Source organism: Poecilia reticulata, chromosome 23 (assembly GCF_904066995.2).
Source record: "Poecilia reticulata chromosome 23, P_reticulata-male-v2, whole genome shotgun sequence".
NCBI classification, from domain to species: Eukaryota; Metazoa; Chordata; class Actinopteri; order Cyprinodontiformes; family Poeciliidae; genus Poecilia; species Poecilia reticulata.
Window position 1 is genome coordinate 6,590,273 of NC_088852.1, and position 23,391 is coordinate 6,613,663.

Genomic DNA, 23,391 nt, shown 5'->3' on the forward strand with positions numbered 1-23,391 from the left:
TACACTTAAAATTTGACTGAAATTTTAATGTAAAAGTTGTAAATCTTACTGCGTTGATTTTTCGCTAAAATTACTAATTTAAGACATGTAATTGTTCATAAATAAGCAAATAAAAGCCCATCAGTACAAATATAGCAAAGATCTCCATTTTAATTTTTCAAATGATCCTACTCAGCTGTACTTTCTTTTTAAACTGATGCTATTTTGAATAATGAGGTTTTTTTTTTTCTTATAATGTAAATGTAGAATTTCTGTTTTTATATTTTAGATCAATGTGTATTTTTATGAGAGCAATGTGCTTAAAAACTTGTGTACAGACTATGGTTTTCACCTTGTAATTATCTATTCCTGGTTTAGCTCTCAGTTCATCCCTAAATTTAAAACTTCTCACAGAAAGTGAGCCAAAAAAAACAAGGTGCCGCCATCTGTTTCGACCAGTTGCAGAGAGGGCACAGGAAGAAAGAAGAGAAAAACAGAGCAAACAGTACGAGGGTGAGGATAAACACAGAAATGGCTGCAATGAGGCACACTGAGAACACAGAGCAGCTTTGGGGAATAATTTCAGAGCAAAATTAGAAGCAAAGATCATATCTTCCCATCTAAACTTGAAGCTGGTTCTATAAGAGGCAAAACCTTGAGAGTTCTGGTTCCATTCCTGCTTTTGGGGATTTAATTCAATCTGCAGTGCTGAAATAAGATCGTACAAGAAGATCTTTGGGACTGAGTGTACCGATGTCTTTCTAGCTCCCGTCAGAAACTCTGCTGCAATATTTTAATATTTTCATTTTCATAGAGAGACTTACTGAAAGTAAAAAAAATTGCAGAAATTCTTTAACTGAAGGAATATTCTTTATAATAATAGCATCGTGTTACATGTACTAAATAAAGTGATTCATTCTGGTCTAAATAAATGTACTTTTTTGGCATTCATTGAGACCAGATTTGATCTCTTCATGGTAGGTTTTAATGATCCACATTATGAGTTATTTGGGTTTTTACTACAGTAGAAACCAGAACTGTATAAAACTGTTACGATTTTCAAACATTAAGTCATTAACTTAGGGTAACCAAAACCATTTCTGTTTGCTAAATGCAACAAAAATGTGTCGTTTGGGGAATGAAAACTTTACCAGACCATCTTAGGATCTTCCTAGAGCAGGATTATGACAATGAGAACATTAAAGATCAATAAAGACAAGCACAAGGTAGAACAATTAATATAGTTTAATCCAGAATAAATTACAATCATATAACCACCAGTAAACAGTATCAATATATATCAGGATCAAGACGTGTAGAAATCTGATACATACTAAGAAAACTAACCAGAACATTTTCAAAGCACCAATCAGACACCAATTTTAAAATGCACCTAATTATTATTATTATTATACATTTTTGTACATCTCAAATGTAGTTTAAGACCAGACTCCTTCCACATCTAAGATCAAGCAGTTATTGCAGGAAGTTTAACGGTGTAAAAGTTTCAAAAAGGCCTCCTGAAAGATTGTAACTTTCACTTCAAAGTGCTCTGAACAAGAAAAAAGGTTAAAAATAGGCATAAAACATGGGATTCAGAGCTGACAAAGTGGTAGAAAACATTATAAAAGCACAGCATGAATCGCAACTTCCTTATAAATTATAAATCAAGTTTCCCCCCCCCCGTATGAAACATTTACCTTTGATCCAAGCTCAAATGAACAAACGCTTTCCAAGTACAGAGAGTCTCCCCGGCTCTGACTGGATGCACATTTAAATGTTTTTAAATCATTAAAACTTCACCATGCCATTTATTTTTAATGCACATCAAATTGCACCAAAAGTTTCACACGTGCTGGTCGACCTGAAAAGGCAGAAAAAGATTATACAAAACATGCTCCTGTAATGCCAGCGACGCTCTTTAACATTAAGGCAGAAGTGGAAATCAAAGGCGAAACCTAATTTATACTGAAGGTAAAGTTTAGAGATGAAGCATGAAACGTTTACTTCTTTATGCATGTAGGAAACATTTTTAACCATTTAATTACATGCAAGAAAAGTCAGAAAGATTGCTTTCACACCAAGTTACCATAATAAGGAAAAAGTGATCAACGTGCATTATTTCACAGTTGAGATGCATGGATCATATATTTTTCATTTCCATACTGATATTTTCTCAATATGTATATACATATTTTTTAAAGATTCCTTTTTTTATTCTTCCAACTTGTTTTAGTGTTGAGGTTTAACATGCTCACAAGCAGAGATGCACCTACTTGGTGGTTTGAATCAGATCATTTTCAGTTCGACTGTAAACTCAAAGACCTGATCTTTTTATGACGCTCCATACGTGACACCCATTAGATTGTGCACACAACACTCTTCGGTGTGGAAGTTGTCACTGAAGGAAGCGCTGATGTGCAGGAAGTCAGTTTGTACCTGCCTCCAGGTAGCAAATTGATGCAAAGCAAACTTCAGTAGCGAAGTTGCTTTGCTCAGTTCTTTCAAGCGTTTAATTTTTGTTTCTTCTGAAACGTGCTGGATTAGAAAATGTTGGCCAGCTAATGGAAATCTCAGAAAAACACACAGAGCATGCGGTTCACATTAACGATGCTAACCATGTTAGGCAGTGATTTAAGACGCTAAAGAAGCCATTGTAGTTTTATTTTAAATTAGCCAAATCTTGCTTTGCCGCACCATTTCCACTCCCTGACGCAAATGATCTGGGAAATATTTAAAGAGAAACATAAACAGATGGAAATCGGTTTTACAGAACCCTGAGTTTAGCAATCCGCCACAAATCTCTGACTGGTGCATCTCTAGCCACAACATTAAAGTCAAGTAGTACCAAAGAACTTGATAAGCTGGTGTTCGCTGCAATACTTTCCTGATAACGGCTCATGTTTGACTGATAACGGCGAAGAGATGTGCTGCTGCACATTTTTCTGGATGGTAGTGATTCGCTATTGTGACAGCAGTTGTCCTGTCCTCATGCTACCCTCTTCAGGATGTAGAGGATACCGATGTTGTCGATGGTGACGTATGTGGAGAAGTCGGGCGACACGTGGATCTTCTTGAGGGCGCTTCCTGTCGGGTAGAAGGTCTGCAGGGATTCACCTCTCGCCACGTTCCACCACTGGATGCAACACAGAGAAGAGAGAATCACCTCGTTTTTAATATTTCTAAACTTTCACGGTGAAGTACATTGAAGTGATTCCATTTTTCAGCTTTTTAGGTATGGAAAAAAACTTGAATTCAACATACTTTTCAACACAACGGGCGACTTTGAGGTATTTCTTCCTCTATTTAATGTAACCAACAACGACAAATATGTTCCAACACATTTAATAATTGAAGAAAACGCCACATGAGAGCTTTAGGAGGTCTGCAAAACGGACCAGGATGGATTTCTAGCACCAACGCACACGTAAAAGCTCACATTCCCCCCCCGGCTTCCCTCACCAATTCGGTTTAATCTGTGTTTAAAGCTGACATTTTCCAGAGCAGCTCAGTCTCACCGGGAAAAATCAAAGGCACATCAAGTCAATCACTGATGGCTTGGGATGAGTGCATTTGCAGACGCTCCTCTTTGACAATATTTAGCATGATAATGTCACATCAAAGCTGGGGACCGCAACCTCTTCCAGCTACATAAAAAAAAAAAAAAAAACATGAGTCACATCAGTGGGTTGAAGCTTTTACTGGAGCGTTCTGGTTGTAAAGCCTGTGTGATGCCGTCTGTGTGGATCTGTTTAACATGGGAGGCGAGCTCCTCCGTTTCCACATGCAGGAAAACGGCAACAACAGAGGAGAGGAGACAAATGCGGCTCCATCCATCGTCCAATCGAGTCTGACTGTCTTCTGTCTCACTTCACAGAGCAGCTGCGGTAGATCTATTAAATGTACCTTGATTAAATTACACACAGGGAGCTTCGTTTACTGCTGCTACGGTTGTAAATTGAAGATATCAGATTAAAGAGGCTGAACACAAATGTATAACACATTTTTTTATGGTTCCTAGTAAAAAAAAGAAGTATAAAAACAAACTTTTGTTGGTCTATTATATGAATTTCCAAATAAAATGCTATGAAGTTTGTGTTTTACTGAGACAAAATGAGAAATAAAAAACACATTTTAGTCCATTCAACTTAATTGCTACAAAATATTAAGCTGATTTCATATAATTTAATGGCTACCCAAACGTCTGTGAGTGAACGTTTCATAATCCATCTGTCGCAGGCTTTATATTATTATTGCAACTTTTGTAAGCTTTATTTTTACTGAACACCCTGGAAATTTTATTCTAGAAAAACAAACTTTGCTCATTAAAAAAAAAAACCATCATATAGGAGATTAAAACTCCAAATGCATTTGTGAAATGCATAAATACATCATATCCAAAGAGAGGGAGGAAAGGATAACTGGTGGTATTTCACACCCACTCCATGATGTTTAGTGTTTACCTACCATGATGAAACTGTCAGATGTTTAGTTGAACATCAAAGCTACGCTCAAGGCTTAGAGTCTTCATGACATCTAGTTAAAGTAATTTCACATTTCTGCATGGTTCATAAATATAGATACACACACTAAGGATGCTACATCACATCCGTTTAGACTCTGATGAGAAATAATTACCAAAACCAGCAACTGCAAGCATGCAGCAGCGGTGGTGCATTTCTTCAAGCCAAAGTCTGCCATATTTATGTAAATAAATAGAACCATGCACCTAAATTATGCCTTCAAATAAAGTTCAAATGTATGCATTTTGCGTACTCTGGGAGAAGAATTTGTCAAAAACATATTTTAAGAAAGTGTTTGAGTGAAGTCTACATGTGGGTTCTTTAACTTCTTGAAGGTGTTAAAACTTGTGACTTGCAATGGTTAAGTGTGGATGTAAAACTGGAAGCCATCATGAATTTAGTAACATTATCTGATTATGTTTTCTGTGTGGTCTGTAGTGTTATGAAGCAGACATGTCAACTGGAACATGGCGAAAGCCTCCAGCAAGTTTTTTATTACATTCACGGCAACAACTCATTATGCAGGAGATGAAATCTGGAGTTTCTGATGACAAGAATAGATGTGTGAATGGAAGGAGAGATGATGAAGGAAAAGCTAACATTTGAAGATACAGTAGCATCTCCATGAGAGTTAAGATCAGAGAGCTGCCAGATGTAGCTCAAACAAAGGAACAGAGCTGAGATTCTGCAGTAAAAACACACATGCATCTTCGCAGACACACGACACCCGTAATAAAAAATAATAAAAGCAGAGATAAAAAAAAAAAATTAAATGAGTCGAGTGGCAAGATAGTGGAAGAGAAGAGAAGACGTGTGAAAATCTGGTTATTTTCAGAGCGGGCCCGGTTTTATTACAAGAAAAATCACAATTCAGAATAATTAACACGTCGGGGCGATGATGAGACTTCAGAAGGCGACGTGCATTTTTATAAGTTTGTATTTGAAGGACTTCTTAAAGACAACGAAAAGTTAAAACAACAGAAGGTTTGAAAAAAATCTAGAGCGGACAATGGTTTTTAACTCAAATTCAAATATTTGCAAAGTATCTACTGCAGCCATTTTGTAAACACGTAAACTGGAAGGGAGAGGGTCGAAGGGCAGGCGGTGGCTAAACGCATTAAATGGACAGACGGATGAACAAAAGACGAACAAAGACGAAACTTTTTCTCTGTTTATACAGAGAAAAAGTTTGGGGAAGGCTCGTTTTTTTTAACTACTTTTTGATTTCGAACACACTTATAATAAGAAAGCAGTTCAACTCCACGTTTTTGCCAACCCTGTGGGAATCCTCACACTTTCTGGAGTCTCACAGAAACACACAGGGGCCCTTTGTGATTGTGTGCAACATTACCCATACCCCACAACAGATGGCTGATATCAACACCGTCTCTGCGAGGCAATTGATTTATGGGACTTAGTGATGCAAGTAGATGCTAAATGACTGCGCAGTGTGAGAACACGGTGTGCATTTTCTGAAATTTATCAAGTTTTATTGTTTGCTGAGGCAGCAGGAAGTAACCAAAGTCCTGCTTGGACAGCTCTAGCTAATTCTGCTGCTCGGATGCAATCTGGTATGACGTTTTGAAATAATTTGTAATGATTACAGATGATTAATCATTAATATACTGGACAGGCACCCGTTTTAATTACGAAGACAGCTTTAGACTCAGCAGACAGCTTTTTAATTAATTAAAGTAACCATGGGCATGCATGGGTGAACTTTGATTAATGTTAATACTGTTACATCTGTAATTGTCCACTCATCAAAAATGTACAAAGAGAAGCCTGATTTAATGCAAAGTTAAGGATTAAGCAACATCAAGTGGAAAAGTTGGAAACTGCAAATGTGTTACCAGATTTTATGCTATTATATCTTGGTTTTAAATTTGTGGGTAAAATTATTTAATAGTATATAGAAGTGTATATATTTCTACACTTCTAGCTTAAGTTGTGTTAAAAATCTAGGATTGTCTCAATAAACAATAAATCAATTAATCGCACAATAAATAAATAAAAAACTCAATCATTTTCATTTGCTTGATTTATCGCTTTTATTTTTTCTCTCTTTTCACCAAACAGTGATAAAAATATTCCGTTTGGCGCTTTGATCTCAAGTATCCCTTTTTTTAAGATAATTTTATTTACAGACTTCATAATTTATTTTATTTGTTGTTTCTGTTGTTTTCTTTATTTATTCTGAAAATGTCAAATGTCTTCCACTTCCAGTGTTTAAATGCTCATTAAAATTTAAAGTTGATTAATCTTTGAGAAAGCGTTCTTGCAGTGTTGTATGCCATTACCATTGTATTAGTTGAAAATGGTCTGAAAGCAACAATATTATCGTTTATCGCAATAAATTAATTTCTCGTATTTTTCAAAGTCTATTTTTCCATATGCAATATGCTGGAACTTGTACTTTTTATATCTAGAAATGCTTAGGATTTTTTTCCCCACTAGCTTGTTTTCCTTTTTTAGTGAATACATTTGAGTTTTTCCTGGCAAATTAAATGGCCACAATCATAACGCAGCATTCAGGCAAGCGGAGCAACACCAGAACCGATCCAACAGGCATTCGGCGTTGGGTGCTAAGAGCTAAATAGAGCTGCTTATTCAGGCTACATGAGGGAGAGTGAACACAGCTTACATAACAAAGAGAGAAAAAAAGCAACAAAACAGCCTTGTGTGTGTTTGCAAAGATCAGAATAATGCTTATGTGTGAGTGAAAGCATGGTTGGGTCTTTCACAGTGTTGCAGAGAGGCAATCCATCTTCCTCTTACATAAATAGCCCAACTACATATAATCCAAAGGGAGTACGTACAGTTTCTATGTAAAAAAAAAATCAATTCACAACAATGGAAAAAGCCTGGAGAGGAAGATTAACATAAGAAGAGAGCATGATCAGGGGATTTTATCAAGAAAAAGTGAAAAATTCGTAAATATTCTTTGCGACCAGGTCAAGATTCTATAGCTGAGGGACAAAGTGGGACTCTAAGCTAAATTATTCATCCAAGGTTTCATCTGCTGAAATATTAATGGCAGTCAATCCATTGAACGTTTCTCCTCGACACGTTATGGGACTTCATCCCCTTTTTATAGGGATTTCCAGCAGAGGAAGAATGCAGGAAAATGGAGGAGTAAGGAATGTAAAATTTAGAAAATTCAAAAGTCAGCATATTTTTTTAAAGTGAACAGTAAGAATAATAAAACCTGGAGATGGCATAAAAAAAAAAAATTACTACACACGCAAATATCTCCAAAGTAAAAATCAGATGTTTACTTCATGGCACTTCGTTACCAGAAAAGCGCGCTCATCTCTTAGCAACAGATTAACAACAAATATTGTTATTGTTCAAAAAACATAAAATTCCTTGTGCTCTTTTGAAATACTATGCATCACACTGTAGCCTGAAGTGACCCAATTCCGATTTTTTGGCAGTTCAGATTTTTTTGCCGGGGCCGTTCACACTGCCAGTAAATGCGACCTGTATGCGTTCTGCAGCCTGAACGGGAAAACGACCTGAAAGTGTCCCGCATGCGCAGTAGAGGGCGCAATAGCGTCAGCGTTCTCAGTGACCTGCGAACTGCCATAAAAAGAAGAAGTGCTCAGTGTTTGCGGAAGTAAACATGGAGGCTAACGGTGGAGCTTAGCTTACACATTTGAAGATGTTGTCCGGCCGGAGCAGCATATTAACTTAATCCTCATATTGTCCGTCATGTTTGTTGTCCTTCTTCCCGATTACGTGTATCAGGACGCAGAATAGTGAGTTTTGTTGAGAAACAGTGGCGTTCAGTTCGGATGAATGCGACCTGAACGTTAGGTCGCATTTGAATCGGATACGTATCAAATATGGGTCACATTCGAAAAAGAATCCGACCTGTGCTGTTCACACTGCCATGAAAAGATCAGATACAGGTCACATTACGTCACAAAAATCGGAATTGGTCACTTCAGGCTGCAGTGTGAATGCACCCTTATACTACTTAAGAATTGTAATGTTGGTGAATTTGGCAGAAAAGTGAAGATGTTTTTTTTTTTTGTCATTGGTGGTAAATATATGTTATAAAACAGAGACCAAAATAAAAATCTGATTTATACTTCGTGGCAGTTCGTTAACAGAAAAAAAACGCTCATCTCTCAACACCAAATTAATTATTGTTTATAAAACATAAGCTATTTTGAAATCCTGCTTATCTGCTAAGACACAAGAAATTTACAGTTGGTAAAGGTTGCAAAAGTAAAAATCAGATGTTCACTTCGTGGCCCTTCGTTACCTGAAAGCGCGCTCATCTCTTAGCAACAGATTGACAACAAATGTTGTTATTGTTCAAAAAACATACGATTTCTTCTGCTCTTTTGAAATACTACTCATCTTATACTACTTACTACTTAACAAAAATTGTGCAGTTGGTGAATTTGGCAGAAAAGTTCAAATGTTTTTTGTCATTGGTGGTGAATATATTATAAAACAGATATTCGAAAGTAAAAATCTGATTCATACTTTGTGGCAGTTCGTTACCAGAAAAAAAACGCTTCTCTCTTAACACCAAATTAATAAGTAGGAATATATAGTAATATAGAGTAATAGGTCCCTTCTATCCATTGCTTTGGCAGGCCCCAATGACTTAAAAAGTCAAGTTTCACTTATCTCCATGTCATTTGTGATTTTGCTCGTCACAAGTGAACATCTCCATAACATCACTCTGCCAACACATAGTAATATATAAGATACCATAGCAAACAACATTTTACATTAAATAGCACTACAGCATACATAGTAAAATTAACATAACATTATTACAAGCTACATTACACATTCTAAATTGCATCTACACATTCAAAATTTGAAATACACTTACCTTCACGTCATTTCACATTTAGCTGTCCACCAGTCAACATCACAATACATAACATTACAAAATACGTTGCACATTACTACATACACAACAGAACATCACACAACAAATTTAACTTACTCTTATTTACATCTGTGAAGAACGTACGTGAGTGACATTTTTGAAGTTGGGACACTGAACACTGAAACTCTGAGTAATTCAGTGTCCCAATTCCTTTCAGTGTCAGCCTTCCTCAAGGCTGACCTGTCCCTGTTGTTTCACTCCACCTATGTCAGCGAGCCGGAGCGCTGCCTCAAGTTCTGTTATGACATAGATGGACTGGTAGTGGAGCTGGAGCGTGCCACGGCCCTCCAGTCTCAAATACACTACCTGCTTCTGCCCAGTCTTCAGGTCCACATGCTTCAGGACAGTTATGTCTTCACAAAGAAGCATATGGACCTGAGCCAGTGTACCCCAGCTGGTCTTACTGCTCTAAAGAACAGCTGCGGGTACACAATTGGGCATGTAGACGGTGGATACAATCTGTCCATCATCTACACCCCAAAGTGCCTTAAGGACCCTGACTCAAGACTGTTAAAGAAGAACATCTTCCACATTTATGCATGTGAAATGTTCACTACAACAGCCTTCCGAGTTTAAGAAACTCCTTATAAGGCACTTCCGAGGAAAGACAAGTCACAGCCAACAGTGATGAAGCAGGTGTCCTCTGACACCAGTAAAAATCACGTTCTGAGGCAGGACCAGTTTTTTATCCTTGACTTGTTGGACAAGCCATGGCAAATACAGGCGAGAGCTACCTCCTGTGTCCTCGCCTGTATTTGACCCGGTTTGGGCAGAAGATGGAGCTAAAGCTCGGCCTAAAGTTAGAGCAGGTCCGCAGGTTTGAGGGTGGGCTTCCCGGCAAGCTTGTCCCAAAGAGATTCTTTTGCTCATCAGCACTTAAAATGCTCTTTGTGGACAACGCTCTCGTCATCCCGTTCCGTGACGGTGTGAGAGTGACCGTGTGGGCTCATGGATACTCCAAGGAATGTCTTGGAGTTTTTTGTTAAAGAATTGGAGGAATTGTACTCCAGCTCAGAGGGGGTGGCGAGGTATGATGCCTGCTGGAAGTCATACCAGTATGAACTTGCCTTAGAGGAGATGTTCTATGGGCATCCACTTGCGCAACTCGACTTCCAGCTGAGTATCAGCCTCGGCACCAGCACGGCCAACCCGAAGAGCCTGACACACAGGAGGGGCTTTATCAGGTTGGCCCCCCACTCCGGTGCAAGTGCTGGTGAGGTGCCAACCCCTCTGCACCATTGGACACGGGATGCGCTCGAGACGGACGGATCTTCCCAGTCTGCCAGGTGCTGGAGGCAGTCCCTTCTATTCTCGGTGTGTTCACTCGCTCCTCTGCGACGTTTACAGAAGAAACACTGACATACCATACAGTTTTCTCAAGGCAGAGAAAGCACCTGGCAGCACAAATCTGGAGACGTTTGCAGATGAGCTTTCGACCAAGAACAGTTTCCCTGCACCCCTCATCTTCGGACGCGCACGGGAAATCGTAATCCAGGCTGGGAAAGATCCCCACAAGGCTCTTGTTGCGGGCTTCGTGGCCCACGGATTTCCCTGCTATCAAGTTAGGGTTAGGGATAAAGGTTCGAGACTGCCCGAAGACGGGAGCTGCTCGGTCCTTCCTCCCCAAAGTTCCACCCTCCCATGTGTTGTGTGTTGGGCAACATTCTCTCCGTCTTTCCCCATATCCTTGCACTTGCCAGTGCTCCTCTGGCCACGTCTTTTTGTTGTCCCCGGTCAGTTTTATTACATCAATAAATGTATTTTTTAGTTAGTTTATATGAATTATTAATATATTGATATATTTATTTTTTATATTTTTTGTGTTGTTATTTTTTATGTATTTTTATGACTTTTTTTGGAAGTGAAAAATGAAATAAAAAATAAAAAAATAAAATGAATGAAAACAAATGAAATATTTTTATTAAGAAAATGTATTAAGTGAAATTTGTGCCTAATCCGCGCAACGTTTCGACTGTTTTCAGTCTTTTTAGGCGCTAGGCACAAAATTATTGTTTTTATCAGTCCAATGCTCTGGCTTCAACTGCAGTGCTCTGAATGAGTGAGGGAGAAGGGCTCTCTTCTATTTATGCTCTCCTCCCCTTTGAGGCTCCTCCCCCTACGTTCCTCTTCGTGTTCTACTGAAACTTTAACCAAAGTTTTGTATCTATTTATTATTGTTATTGTTCTTTTAATGTGGTTGCTCTAAAAAAAAATGTTTTAATTAAGATTTTAATTTTATGAAATAAAATAATACATATAAAAAAGAATAAAAACTAGGAGTAAGGATAAGGTTAGAAAGATTAGGTTTAAGTTGATAAGGGGAAAGAAATGGTTAGGATTAGGGAAAGGTCAAAGGTCAGGTTATAAAAAAAAGGTGGAGGTTAGGATTAGGTAGAAATCAAGGTTTAGGCTAATAAAAGAGAAAAGTTAAAATTAGACAAAGAAAGTTAGTCTTTTATGTTTTTATTTTTTGTTTAAACCGTTCGGGCTTCGCGTGTTTAACCAAAATATGCAACGTCTTTCCCATTTTTTTCTTTCTATATGTTGCTTTGAAGTCCCGAAATTGTGAGTGAATCCCAATTATGATTAATAAAATGTTCGACCAATTCCGTCTGTTTCTTTTCTATGTGTAATATTATATTTGTGCTGCCAAATTCGTGTTGCTAATGTATTTTTCGTTTCTCCAATATATTGTTTTGCACATTTTGAACAAATTATTATGTACACGCAATTTTTTGATTGGGGATTGAATTTCTGATTAATTTTAAATATTATTATCCTTTTGATTTTTTACAAAATTTCTATTTTTAAATATGCCTTTTAGGATTTTCTGTTTTGTTTGTTGTATTGGTTGAAGTTTAGCTCTTACTAGTACAATTTTCGTGTATCTTTACTTAAGTAGATTTAATCATGGATACTTTCTACTTTTACTCCATTACATTTTACAGTAAGTATCTGTACTTTCTACTTCACTACATTTCTACAAAAGTGTGGCGTTACTTGTTACATCCAAGTCGCGTTGCGCTTTTTGTCCGTTAAAATGTGAAGTTCAGGGACTTAAAGTGGCGCCGTAAAATCTGAGCAATAACGTGACTTGGTGTCTGTTGTCACCCATCGCCTCCCCCTTTATGCACGCGGTGCTCCAGACATGCGCTGTGGTTTCGTCTGGGCGGGAGAAGATGTCTGTCTAATCGTCAGTAATATGCTGCATAAATCATAAGATATGGCGACATGATTCGCTTTCACAGATGGTGGGGACTTCGTCCAACTTTTAGCATCACTTGGAAGGAAAGCTTAAAGAAAGGTAAGCTATGTGGACGTGATGCTAGCAAAGCTAGCTGTACAGAGAGACATGTTGCATCTGCAATTAAAAAAAGTTGTCACTCATGCACTGAATTATTGTGTGGAGGTGTTGACTGAGGTGTCGCATATATGGGACAACGCTGTGACCAAAGTCTGCATTGATATCACATGAAGGAACGATCCGATTCTACTGAACAGATCTTTACTGATTAAATTTATTTCAGCTCTTAATATTTAATATCTAGGTGTTTTATGGGAATGTGAATCTTTCAGATCAATTTGAGAAGCAACTTTGATAGGTAAAAAATGATTTTTTGTGTCAGGTAGCATGGGGTGCTGGTCTTGACTTGGTCTTGGGTAGGTGGTCTTGACTACAACTCTGCTACTGGCTCCTTGGTTGCCTGTCCTCTCCCACTCACCTTCTTTCCATCCCCTTTCTGTTGTATTTCTTTAAAAATAAATGCCACTAGTGGCAAAAAAAGTGAAGTTCATGTTATGTTAGGACAGGAGACAAGATGTTTCCATCCCTGAAATTATGATGCATAGAATCACATATCTTAGTCTAAACTATGTTACATAGAGTAAACACAATAAAAACATGCTTTATCTGTGGCCTTGTTCATTAAAATGGCAAATTTCTAATGTATTAAAATTAAGTATGATCGGTTCACTTAATGATATTGTATTAGGGATTAGGTATTATTCAGCAAGTACTTTTACTTTTAATACTTAAGTATTTTTAAAAGCCAGTACTTTTTTTACTTTTACTTAAGTACAAATGTTAATGTGGTAGTTTTACATTTACTTGAGTACATTTTTGTCTGGGTATTTGTACTTTTACTTAAGTAAATTTTTTGAGTACTTTCTCCACCACTGTTTAAATGTTTACTTCTCATATATGCAGAAATAACCTTAAATTCTTTTAATAATTCTCGTTCCTCAATTAGTTTTTTGTTATTTTTAAGAAATAATTAAGTTTTTTATTTATTGTTGAATATTGTGTAATAATTGGAATGATTTGTTTTTGTGTATTAAATCCTTTTTCATTAAATGTTTTAAAACAGTTCCTTAAAAAGGTTCTAGAGTAACCTCTGTTCCTTCGTGATTTAAAAAGTATTTTAACCGCCATCATGAAATCTTCATGTTTAGTACAAATTTTTTGGAATCTGATTAACTGTGATCTTACCAAACCTTTAAATGTGTGTTTTGGATGAAAGCTATTTTTATGTAAGAGTGCATGAGTGTCTGTCTCTTTAAAAAAAAACTTTTATATCCAATTTTTGGGTTGTCCTGAAATTCTCCCCTTTATAAATTGTTGTGTCCAGAAAGTTTATTAATTTTTCACTAATCACGTGTTTCAATGTAATTGAAGGATCATGTGTATTTAAAATTTTAACAAATTCCTCAAATTCGGTCAAATCAAAAGTCCAAATTCCCCAGATATCATCCAGATATCTCAAATGGTCGAAGGGTTTTTCAAACATTTTTGGAGTGCCTCTCGTTCCCAATTTGCCATAAAAATATTGGCGTAGGCTGGAGCATATTTGTTGCCCATTGCTGTTCCTTTAATTTGTAAAATATATTCATTAAATTCAAAATCATTCCTTTTTAGATTAATTTCCAATAATTCCAAAATTGCTTTGTCTGGTCTTTCAGGGTCTGGGTATTGTTTTAGTATGTTTTTTATGCAGGTCATACCTGCCTCAATATCTATATTCATATATAGACTGTCAATGTCCATTGAGAAATAAAAATGAATTTTTGGGAATTTTAAGATTTTTAATTATATTTATAAAATGATATGCATCTTTAATATATGATGGATGTTTTATGGAAAGAGGATTCAAAAAATAGTCAATAAATTCTGCCGTTTGGTATGATTCGCTCCCACAATCTGAAATTATTGGCCGTCCTGGTGGTAGTCAGTGTGGTATTGTCCATTTCTGTGGATCCTTATGTATTTTTGGCAAAATATAAAATCGTCTTGGTTTTGGTGTTGTTTCTCCCTTGAGTGTATTTTTCTGTCTAGCATTAATTAATTTTTCCTTATGTAATTTTTCTAGAAATTTGGTGTATTAAAGGAACCGTTTTTAAATATATGGGTTGTTCAAGTTTTTTATAACAAGTTGTATCATGTAATTGTCTCTACTTGCGCTCTACTTAAAATTACTACAATACTTCCTTTATCCGCTGGTTTTATAATTATATGTTTATTAATATTTAATTCTCTGATTGCTTTGACTTCTTCTTTTGATAAATTATATTTTTCTTTATATGGTCTTAATAATTTTTTAATGTCATTGTCTTTATTAATTCATTCACAATAGGTGGTAGTTTATCTTGAGGTGGAGACCTGCACCCCTCACCTTCGGACGCACACGGAAAATAGTAATCCAGGCTGGGCAAGATCCCCACAAGGCTCTGGTTGCGGGCTTCCTGGCCCACGGATTACGGTTTTTCCCTGCTATCAAGTTAGGGTTAGGGTTTAGGGTTAGGGGTTCTTAATTAGGATGTGAGGAAGGAAAGGAACAAAAGAATAAAGCACAAGTTAGGAAGGAAGAAGGAAGGCAAAGCCACAAAGAGGGAAAGAAAAGCATTGAAACATACCTTTACCAAGGGAGACCTGAATTTTGGAGAGCACTGCTCCATTTCTAACATAAAGAGCTCAGCAATAAAAAGAGGATGTGTGTTAAATTGAGTGGCCTGTAGTCAAAATCCTTCAGCTATAAAACAACTTTTTATTTATTTGAATAGAGGGGAAAAGGAGCTTAAAATAAAAAAAGACAAACTACACAGAATGATTGAAGTTGGGTGAGTTAATTAATCCACTCATTTAAGGAAACACACACCATCTTACTGAATCTTTTCGTCTGAATAATCTGCAGCTCTATCTCCACTCTCCAGTTTTATTTTGGTGTGATTTGCTCATACAGAGAGACCATTTTTTCCCCCCCTTAGCAGCCAGAAAGACAATTAACCCTGGCTTAATGAGCAATGCGGGAAAAACAACTGGCAGATTAATATTTCACCAGCTTGTGTTTATTCCCCAAGACGAATGAATCCAGGCCATATTCACTCTGAGCAAAAACCCCATCTTTTTTTTTTTTCCTGTTTTGCAGAAGCAAACGCCAAAGCGGAGTCAGGTCAAGCAGCAAACATCTGGGTGATGAACAGAGAGCTCGCTAAACTACATGATATCTTGTAATAATGAAAAGCAGAAAGTTGAAATAGAAGGAAATAAGATGAAACAAGGCAGATGGGGTTGTTTGACTCTTCAGTGTGTGTGAAGGTATTTTTAGAGGCAGGTCTGCCTCTACATTGGAGCTGCACAGCGGGATGTTCGTTTCTAGAACAGTGTGATGGAAATCAAAACTCCGACTGCTGCCTAAGCCAACACTGCAGCCCGTTAACAATGTCTCATTTAAATATCTGTCCTGTCAGAAGACAGCAGTCATCAAAATGTGTCACTTACGAAAGGAGGGACTGAATTGAAAGCTACAGGGTGGATAGCTTTTTAATATCAAACACGGCTTTCATTTTGGCTCCTAAACAACCCAAAGACTCACTGTACTCCAGTGTGACAGAGAGAAAATGAGCCTCAACAATAAACTGTCGCTATAGTCTAAGAATAACACAACGAGAAGGCAAGAAAGTGAGACAACTTCCAATCAAAGGTTTGAAGGTATTAATAAAAAGTCATGCCTGATTATATTTATAGACTGTTGACAAGGCGTTATATTTTTAGGCTTTTATTGTAGCTTGTTTGTTGTAGAGGCCTGGAGAGCAGGAGCTGGATTTGTAGAAACAGGAAGCCGGCGGTGGCTTTGTGGTGGTGCTGTTGGTTTGAAACTACAGAACCAATTTAGTCAGACGATCTGCAGTCCGTTAAGCTGGGTTTGGTATTCAGCCCACCAGTCTTAATGTGAACACATTTGTCAAAGTTAAGATCCGCAAACCGATCCCAAAGGGAAAGAAAGATAAGTCAACATTGAGCGAGCCCATCAATAACCATTGAATTATCTGCGAATTTTATTATCTTAGAAAACAATTTCATCTATTGTTGGATATACCGGGAGACCAATGGAGTCATTTCTTATACTTTTCTATTTAAATTCTGGACTAAATTATGTGACTGCTACTCTGTGTTTAACCAGTCATAAGTATGATCTCAGAAAAACAAACAGGGTTACAAAAGAACACCCTGCTTTGCAAAAAGGTTGTTTCCTTCAGCTTGCAGGATAGATTAGCCTTGACAGTACACATTAAAGCGACTGCATTTCCTTTCCCTTTCTGCTGCTACGCAACCCTTTCCTACGTTCTGACAGGTTCTTCATCCATCAGCTTTCTCTCGAGGGAAGGTCAGAACAACCTTCACTCGTTTATTTCATCTCATTTCCCTGCAACCACACGTTTCTTTGAGTCGTCCTTAGAGCGATGGGCTGTAACACTTCAATGGCCGCCGCAGAGGTCTCATAAGGACACGGTTAATGACGGCGGCTCAGGCAGAGAGCGCATAAAGAGACTCGGACTTGTACCACAGTCCGTGTTAAAAACACAATCACAAAAGAAACCTCAAGGCAGTGAAAGCGGAAAAATCCAAGAAGTCTCTAAGGTGCAGCAGGGAAAAGCAGGAAGGTCACAAAAGTCGATAAACAACGGAAATGACAGAAAAAAAAATGAAATGAAGGTGTGAAACGGTGAGATACCTTTGGAGGAAAACAGGAAGAAAAGGTTTTGAGGGGGAAAAACAGAATGAATGTGAGAAAAAGTATTAAAAGCCAAGATAAGGCAGTATTATGGTTTTCTCTAACTCCTCTTTCACATGGGACTCTGATAGCCGAAGTCTGTCAACAGAGATGACAGGGGAGACCAGTCATCTTAAACACAGCACTGCATCTTGGTACACACCCTCTGGAAATGTGTATGCGTCGTAGACAAACTCTATATGAACCTGTTTGAGCTACAACAAGCCTGGAAAACCAAACCTTTATGGGAATCCTGCACCACAGTATTGGCGAAAAGTATATCTCAGGGGGGGTTTCAACATTTTTAGGACGCTACAAACACATCTTCGTGAATTTTAGTGGGATATTATGTGTACAATGTAGTGCACAATCATCAAATGGAAAAATGATTTGCTTTTACACATAAAAATAAAAAGAATTGCACAACAGAAGCTGGTGAATACAATGTTCCCTTACCTCCTCTATTGGTAAAATCTGTCATGGTTACAAAAAATATGTGTCAAGATTTAAAAAGACACTTTTGTTTTTTTGTTGTTTTTTTTTGTTGTTGTTGCTGCAAGATGATGGTGTGAATTAATCTGGGCTTCTGGGTAAGAGTGTGTGCCTGCAATCACGACAAGCCTTTTCACACCTGCTACCTCTTGGAAAGCGACACTGTGACGGATTGTCTCGTCAGTTAGAGAGCGTGCATGTACGCGCATGTGTGTGTGTGTTTGTCACGGCCGAGTGTGAGGAAGGACCCTGGAGCAGAAAGAGGCCAGAGAACCAGTTAGGAGTCCTCTCAAAGGAGCGGACCACACAGCTACATCAGCCGTCTGTTTTGCAACCAGATGGACCAAAACACCCAAGATTCTTGTTACATAAAGAGCCACACTCTCGATAAGATGCATGAAAAGAGCTTAATTAAACTCTCTACTCCGGTACCTTCTCACAACGGGGAATTAGACATGCATATACTCCCACACAATGGCCCGCTGCTTTTAATTACACTAATACAAGTCAACCAAGCATACAAACAAGGGGGGAGTCATGAAGCATACAGTGAGAACAAGGAGGGCCGAAACGAGTAAAAAAGAAAAAAAAAGCTGCTTGAGAAATGATTAAGGCAGAAACGCCGACAGCGCCGAGTTAAAAAGCAAACAAAGAGACAAACAGACACAAACAAGAACTCTCGACGCCGAGGGGATCGGCGTTGCGTCAATCCGAGCGCCGGCTCGGAGAGGCGTCACCTGCTGTCACTTCTCCGGCTTCTGTCAGACCAATAACAACGTCGCCCTGCTCAGCAGCGGCCGCTACGCACCGAGCCGCTCCGCGGGAAACGTCTGGTGAACAGAGCCGAGATCAGAGAAGATCTGAAAGCTGAAAACTCTCCGCTGAATCTGAAAAGACAAGCAGCCTCTCCGCTTTGTCGGCATTAAAACGGAAACTCTCTTCCAGGAACAACAGTCAACAAGAGATGATGTGCAAGTGTCAACCCTGTGGAGATGCACATGATCTGGATTTATACAGCTTAGCAGTTTATATCTGTGTCTTTTTGATAGTATAAACAATGTTATGGTGATACAAAGATAATTTAGTAAACTATTAGGTGAGGAATATTATCAATCAAGATATTGCATCTTGATGAAATATCCTCACAAGGCATTCAGATCTTTCTTCCAAGATTAACAGAACAATAATTAGAAATGAAAAATTCTTCTATGAACTGGTTTTATACACAATTAAAATGTCCCTTTGACCACAATGACATTCGAGAAATGAAGATTTGACGTCTGGGAGACACTTTTAATCTCGTTTTACAAGTGCATTAGATAGGAGAGACATTTGTTGACTCCCTTAAGAGATGCGCAGGAAGACACGCCGACAATAATCATTAAGGCAGATGGACCACTAAAGACCAACTCAGTGCTCTGCCGGCTCTATTATCCATCATCAGAGGCAGACGGTCCATGGCGGTAATTACAGTGACAGGCAGGACTTTCTCTAGAAGTCATATGGCAAAACAATCCATCATCTCGTCACGTCCAGCCAAAGACACGACGGCGACGAGCCTGAATAAATATACGGGGATGATTGAAAGTTGCGGTTGCTTCAAGCGACATTTCTGTGTGATCACTACTTTAGTGAGGAGGAAATGAAATCCCTGGTGTTGAATAAGTGGTAATAAAAGTAGATCTTGGTCTAATTAAAACATAAATTTACATTAGAAGGAATTGGTGTTCTATGTAAATTACAACATTTTAATGACTATAGTTTAGTTTTTCAGTATGGGGAATAAAAACAAAAGCTTTCTGAACATCAAAATGTAGTTATAGATTCTGAAATTAAATGAAAACGTGTCGATTTTACACATAAGAAGGTGAAGCTCGTTCTCGCCATTTGTAAATAAAGTCCGTGTGTTTAGAGTTTCATGAACCCAGCTGTTCAGTGAAAGTTGGTATTAGAATAAAGTGCTGGGACCATAAAACGCATTAATTGATGCAAGCAGCGTCCTAAAACAATTTATTACGGTTCTGCTCATTTACAGAGTCTCTAATCTCACCAATAGCGATCAGCTCTGGGTGGTATCACGACATGATTGGCCTAAACAGCAGCAGCAGCATCCACTGCTATCGGCTGAAACATCAACCCACACACACACACACACAAGCACATGTCAGCTCCCACACACACAGCATCAGGAGTTATCTTCAAACATAAACCCTCATCGATCAGAAGTGCTCTCCCAGGGGGGATTACATCACTGCTCAGCAAATAGCCAATCAGAGGCGGGCTGAGATCGGCCGCTCCGTGACCCCCATCTGCTATAAGAGTAAAGGCGCTAGTCACATCACAAGGTGGTACTGAGGTAATGTTTGCAGTCAATCTTTAGATATAGAACTGTAAAAAGATGCACTGCTTTGTTACAGTGGCGATGCAAAAGAAAAGCAGCTGAACTCAGCCTCATTTTCTTCTTATTGTTTGGTTAAAGTGCTATTTTAAGGCCTGCTAGATTGGCAGACAGCGACTGCCTTCCTCCATCTGCTCCCTTACGCCGACTCCAGCTCCAAGTGTCAGATGTTTAGTTATTTCTCTGCCTTCCTTAGCAATAATCGTCCTTGCTATAAACGCAGGCTTATCTGTGAGCTGCTGGGAGGCTTACTGACTTGGCTGTGGCGGCCAGTCAAGCTGCCAGAGTGACTGCGAGCGTCGCCTCGAACGCAAGCCGGAAGCTCGTGTTTCGGAACGATCCAGTCGGTGTCGTATCGGCCGAATGATAAATTCAACACGTCCAAAATGTAATGGTTTTTGCTAATATTTCATCAGATTCTCTAAATCATGTTTTTTTACCTCGTATTTTAGGAATATTTTGAATGTCCGCACCACAGTATTCTGCACAAAGTTCTAACACAAATTTTGCTTTAAACTCTTCTCAAGGCTGCATTAATCCCTGTTGCTGGTTTCACAGTTTGCACTTACCGCAGTTTTCCTTTCACTCAACCTTTTATGAACATAGTTAAATACAGCACTTTAGCAACCACCTTTTGTGGCCTCCCCTCCTTGTGAAGGGTGTCAATTACCATTTTCTGGTCATCTGTCCAGTCAGCAGTGTTCCCAATGATTGTGCATCCTACTGAGGTATATTGTGTTTAACTAAAGCCCACATGTTTAGTAGGATAACTGAGAGAAACCTGACTTTCTGAAGAGGAAAATGTGTGTTTTTTTGTCATTCTCTACTGTGAACGCCACATAAATCTCGTGTTTGCGTTAGCGTACCTTGATGTAGCCTCCGGTAGAAACGAGCACGGCGTTGTTTGGGGAGAAGTGCAGATCAGTCACCCAACCTCCATGTACAGAATCAGTGGCGTCTTTACTTTCCTGGGAACAAACCTTCAGTAAAGAGCCATCTTTAACACTCCAGATCTGTAGCAAAAAAGGAAAAAGTCCATCATACATCGTACACCTGATGAAAATCCATTATCCACTATTGTAAAACAAGCAGTTCTCTCCATTATTGGCAACATGAATAAACACTTAGCTAAACACTTAGCAAGTGCAAAAGACATTTCAGTCAGATCCTGAGATTCTTGTTGACTTCTCATGGTTTTAAGGAGCATAAAACATCTTTATTACATACTGAGGAATCAGTTTCTTCCAGTTCCAAACACGTGGATCAGAAATACACAGATATCTAGTCATTGTTTCCCCACTTTTACTCCGCCAGAGGAATTATTTTCCAATTGTTTACAATTATGTGAGCACGCGTCGCATTTACATAGCTCATTGATCCCAAGCTGCAGGCAAACGGAGAATTGATCCTGATGGCACTTTTCCACGACTGTATTAACAGAACATTCATCAACAGTAACCAAACCCGACTAAAGTGAGGAGAATCAAACATCAGGGATGCAGGAAGTATCCAAGAATCTTTTTTTATTTTTTTGTTTGCATCTTATGAGTTTTGATGCACCATATGAATGTGTATAAAATCTTCTAATTTATTTTGATCCGAGGTTTCCCCCAGAAAACTTGCTAAGCCCGATGGTTTGATCATTCATCCAGCCGTCTGCCGTGTTTTTGAGTTACAAAATGTTTAAAGCTGACAGGAAATTTGAAAATATCACTTGATAATTATGTGCTATTGAAAGATTAATACCTGAACACCAATTATAAAGCCTTAAAAAAATGCTAAGATTAAAAAAAACAACAAAAAAAACAAGCAATGCTAAGCCTGGTGGGAGCACAAGTAAAGCCTGGTGGCCCGCCAGGCTTTTAATACACTGGGGGAAACCCTGTGATCATTTTAAAGAAAATTGGTTGCGTCTTTACTTTTTTCCAAACCAGTGCTCACACTTGATCCTTTTCAGAAGTATAATTGTTGCAGTGTAAATGCATGATGCCCTGGATAAGTCCATTCTTAATTTCATGAACTAATTTCAACAATATCAGATGTCAGTAAATTTAAGAGTTACATAACAAATTGCAAAATGTTTTTTAAAGAATCTAATCCTTTAGGTGTTTATATTCTCAATGTCAAAAGAGCATTTAAATGGTCTTTTTGTGCTTTGAGCTGCAAACCTCAAACTGTGTTTTAAAGAATCTTGGTCCATTTCAGAAGATATGACCAAATGCACTCCAGATTTAATTAAAAGCAAATGAAGCAGCTCTTGCAGGTAAAACCAAAAGCTACAAATCAGATTCAAACTTGAGGCTCATTAGCATGTTGTGATGTTCCACCATAGTTTGTGTCGGACACACACTCCCCCCTAGCTGGACAGAGAAAGAAGAAAAATCTTTCAGCGCAAAACAGTTGCCGCCCTTCAGCAGGGCGGCATCCCTTGGCAGGATGCCGCCAAGGGTAGGAAGTCATACAGCACTGCACATCTTTGACACAAACACATCACATATGTTCTGTATTTTGGCCACAGAAACGAGTGGAGATTTCATTGAATTTCTTGCAATTGGATTGAATTGAATGAGCCACTTTAAAACAGTGAACATTTTAAATTCTCCACTGCAGCATTTTCTGCTGCAGCTCTCATTGTTTTAGACTACTTAATATAACTTTGTGTGATTTTTATTTCTTCTTCTTTTTTTTGCACATGAACTTCAGGTCTGCAAAGCATTAAAGATCCAATTTGCTCTCTCCGTCTCCTCCCACCAGCAATCGTCTCCTCCTCCTCTGGCTCTCCCTCAACTTCCTAGTTTACGCCTCAGCCTCCTGTCTTTCATCTCAATCCCTCCTCACATGCATGCACTGCAGTAATCATGATGTATTAGTAAGCACTTACTCTAAATGAGTGATGACATGTAATTAGAGGATGATTTCTGGGAATAAATGTTGACGGCTCTAATTACTTTTTGTATCCTGAGCAGGAAATTAGATGGTTTGAGGCTCTGTCACTGCATTCAGTCTGCAATGTGTGATAAAAAAAAAAAAACC

The 23,391-nt window shown here is 38.3% G+C and overlaps 1 protein-coding gene across 4 annotated transcripts in view; it reads right to left on the reverse strand.

Moving 5' to 3' along the window:
* Nucleotides 1–1,209: 1,209 nt before the first annotated feature.
* The window catches only part of apaf1 (apoptotic peptidase activating factor 1), a 39,576-nt gene continuing 17,394 nt past the window's right edge, over nucleotides 1,210–23,391 (reverse strand). For 3 of the 4 annotated variants that reach the window (XM_081604084.1, XM_008400562.3, XM_008400563.3), the window contains 2 exons: nucleotides 21,225–21,371; nucleotides 1,210–3,115 (listed from right to left, as the gene is read on the reverse strand). In XM_081604084.1, coding sequence (XP_081460210.1) covers nucleotides 2,969–3,115; nucleotides 21,225–21,371 — 294 coding nt within the window. In that variant the 3' untranslated portion in view covers nucleotides 1,210–2,968. Of the gene's footprint in view, nucleotides 3,116–21,224; nucleotides 21,372–23,249; nucleotides 23,363–23,391 lie in introns of those variants that run through there. The other variant, XM_008400564.3, reaches the window with a different exon arrangement.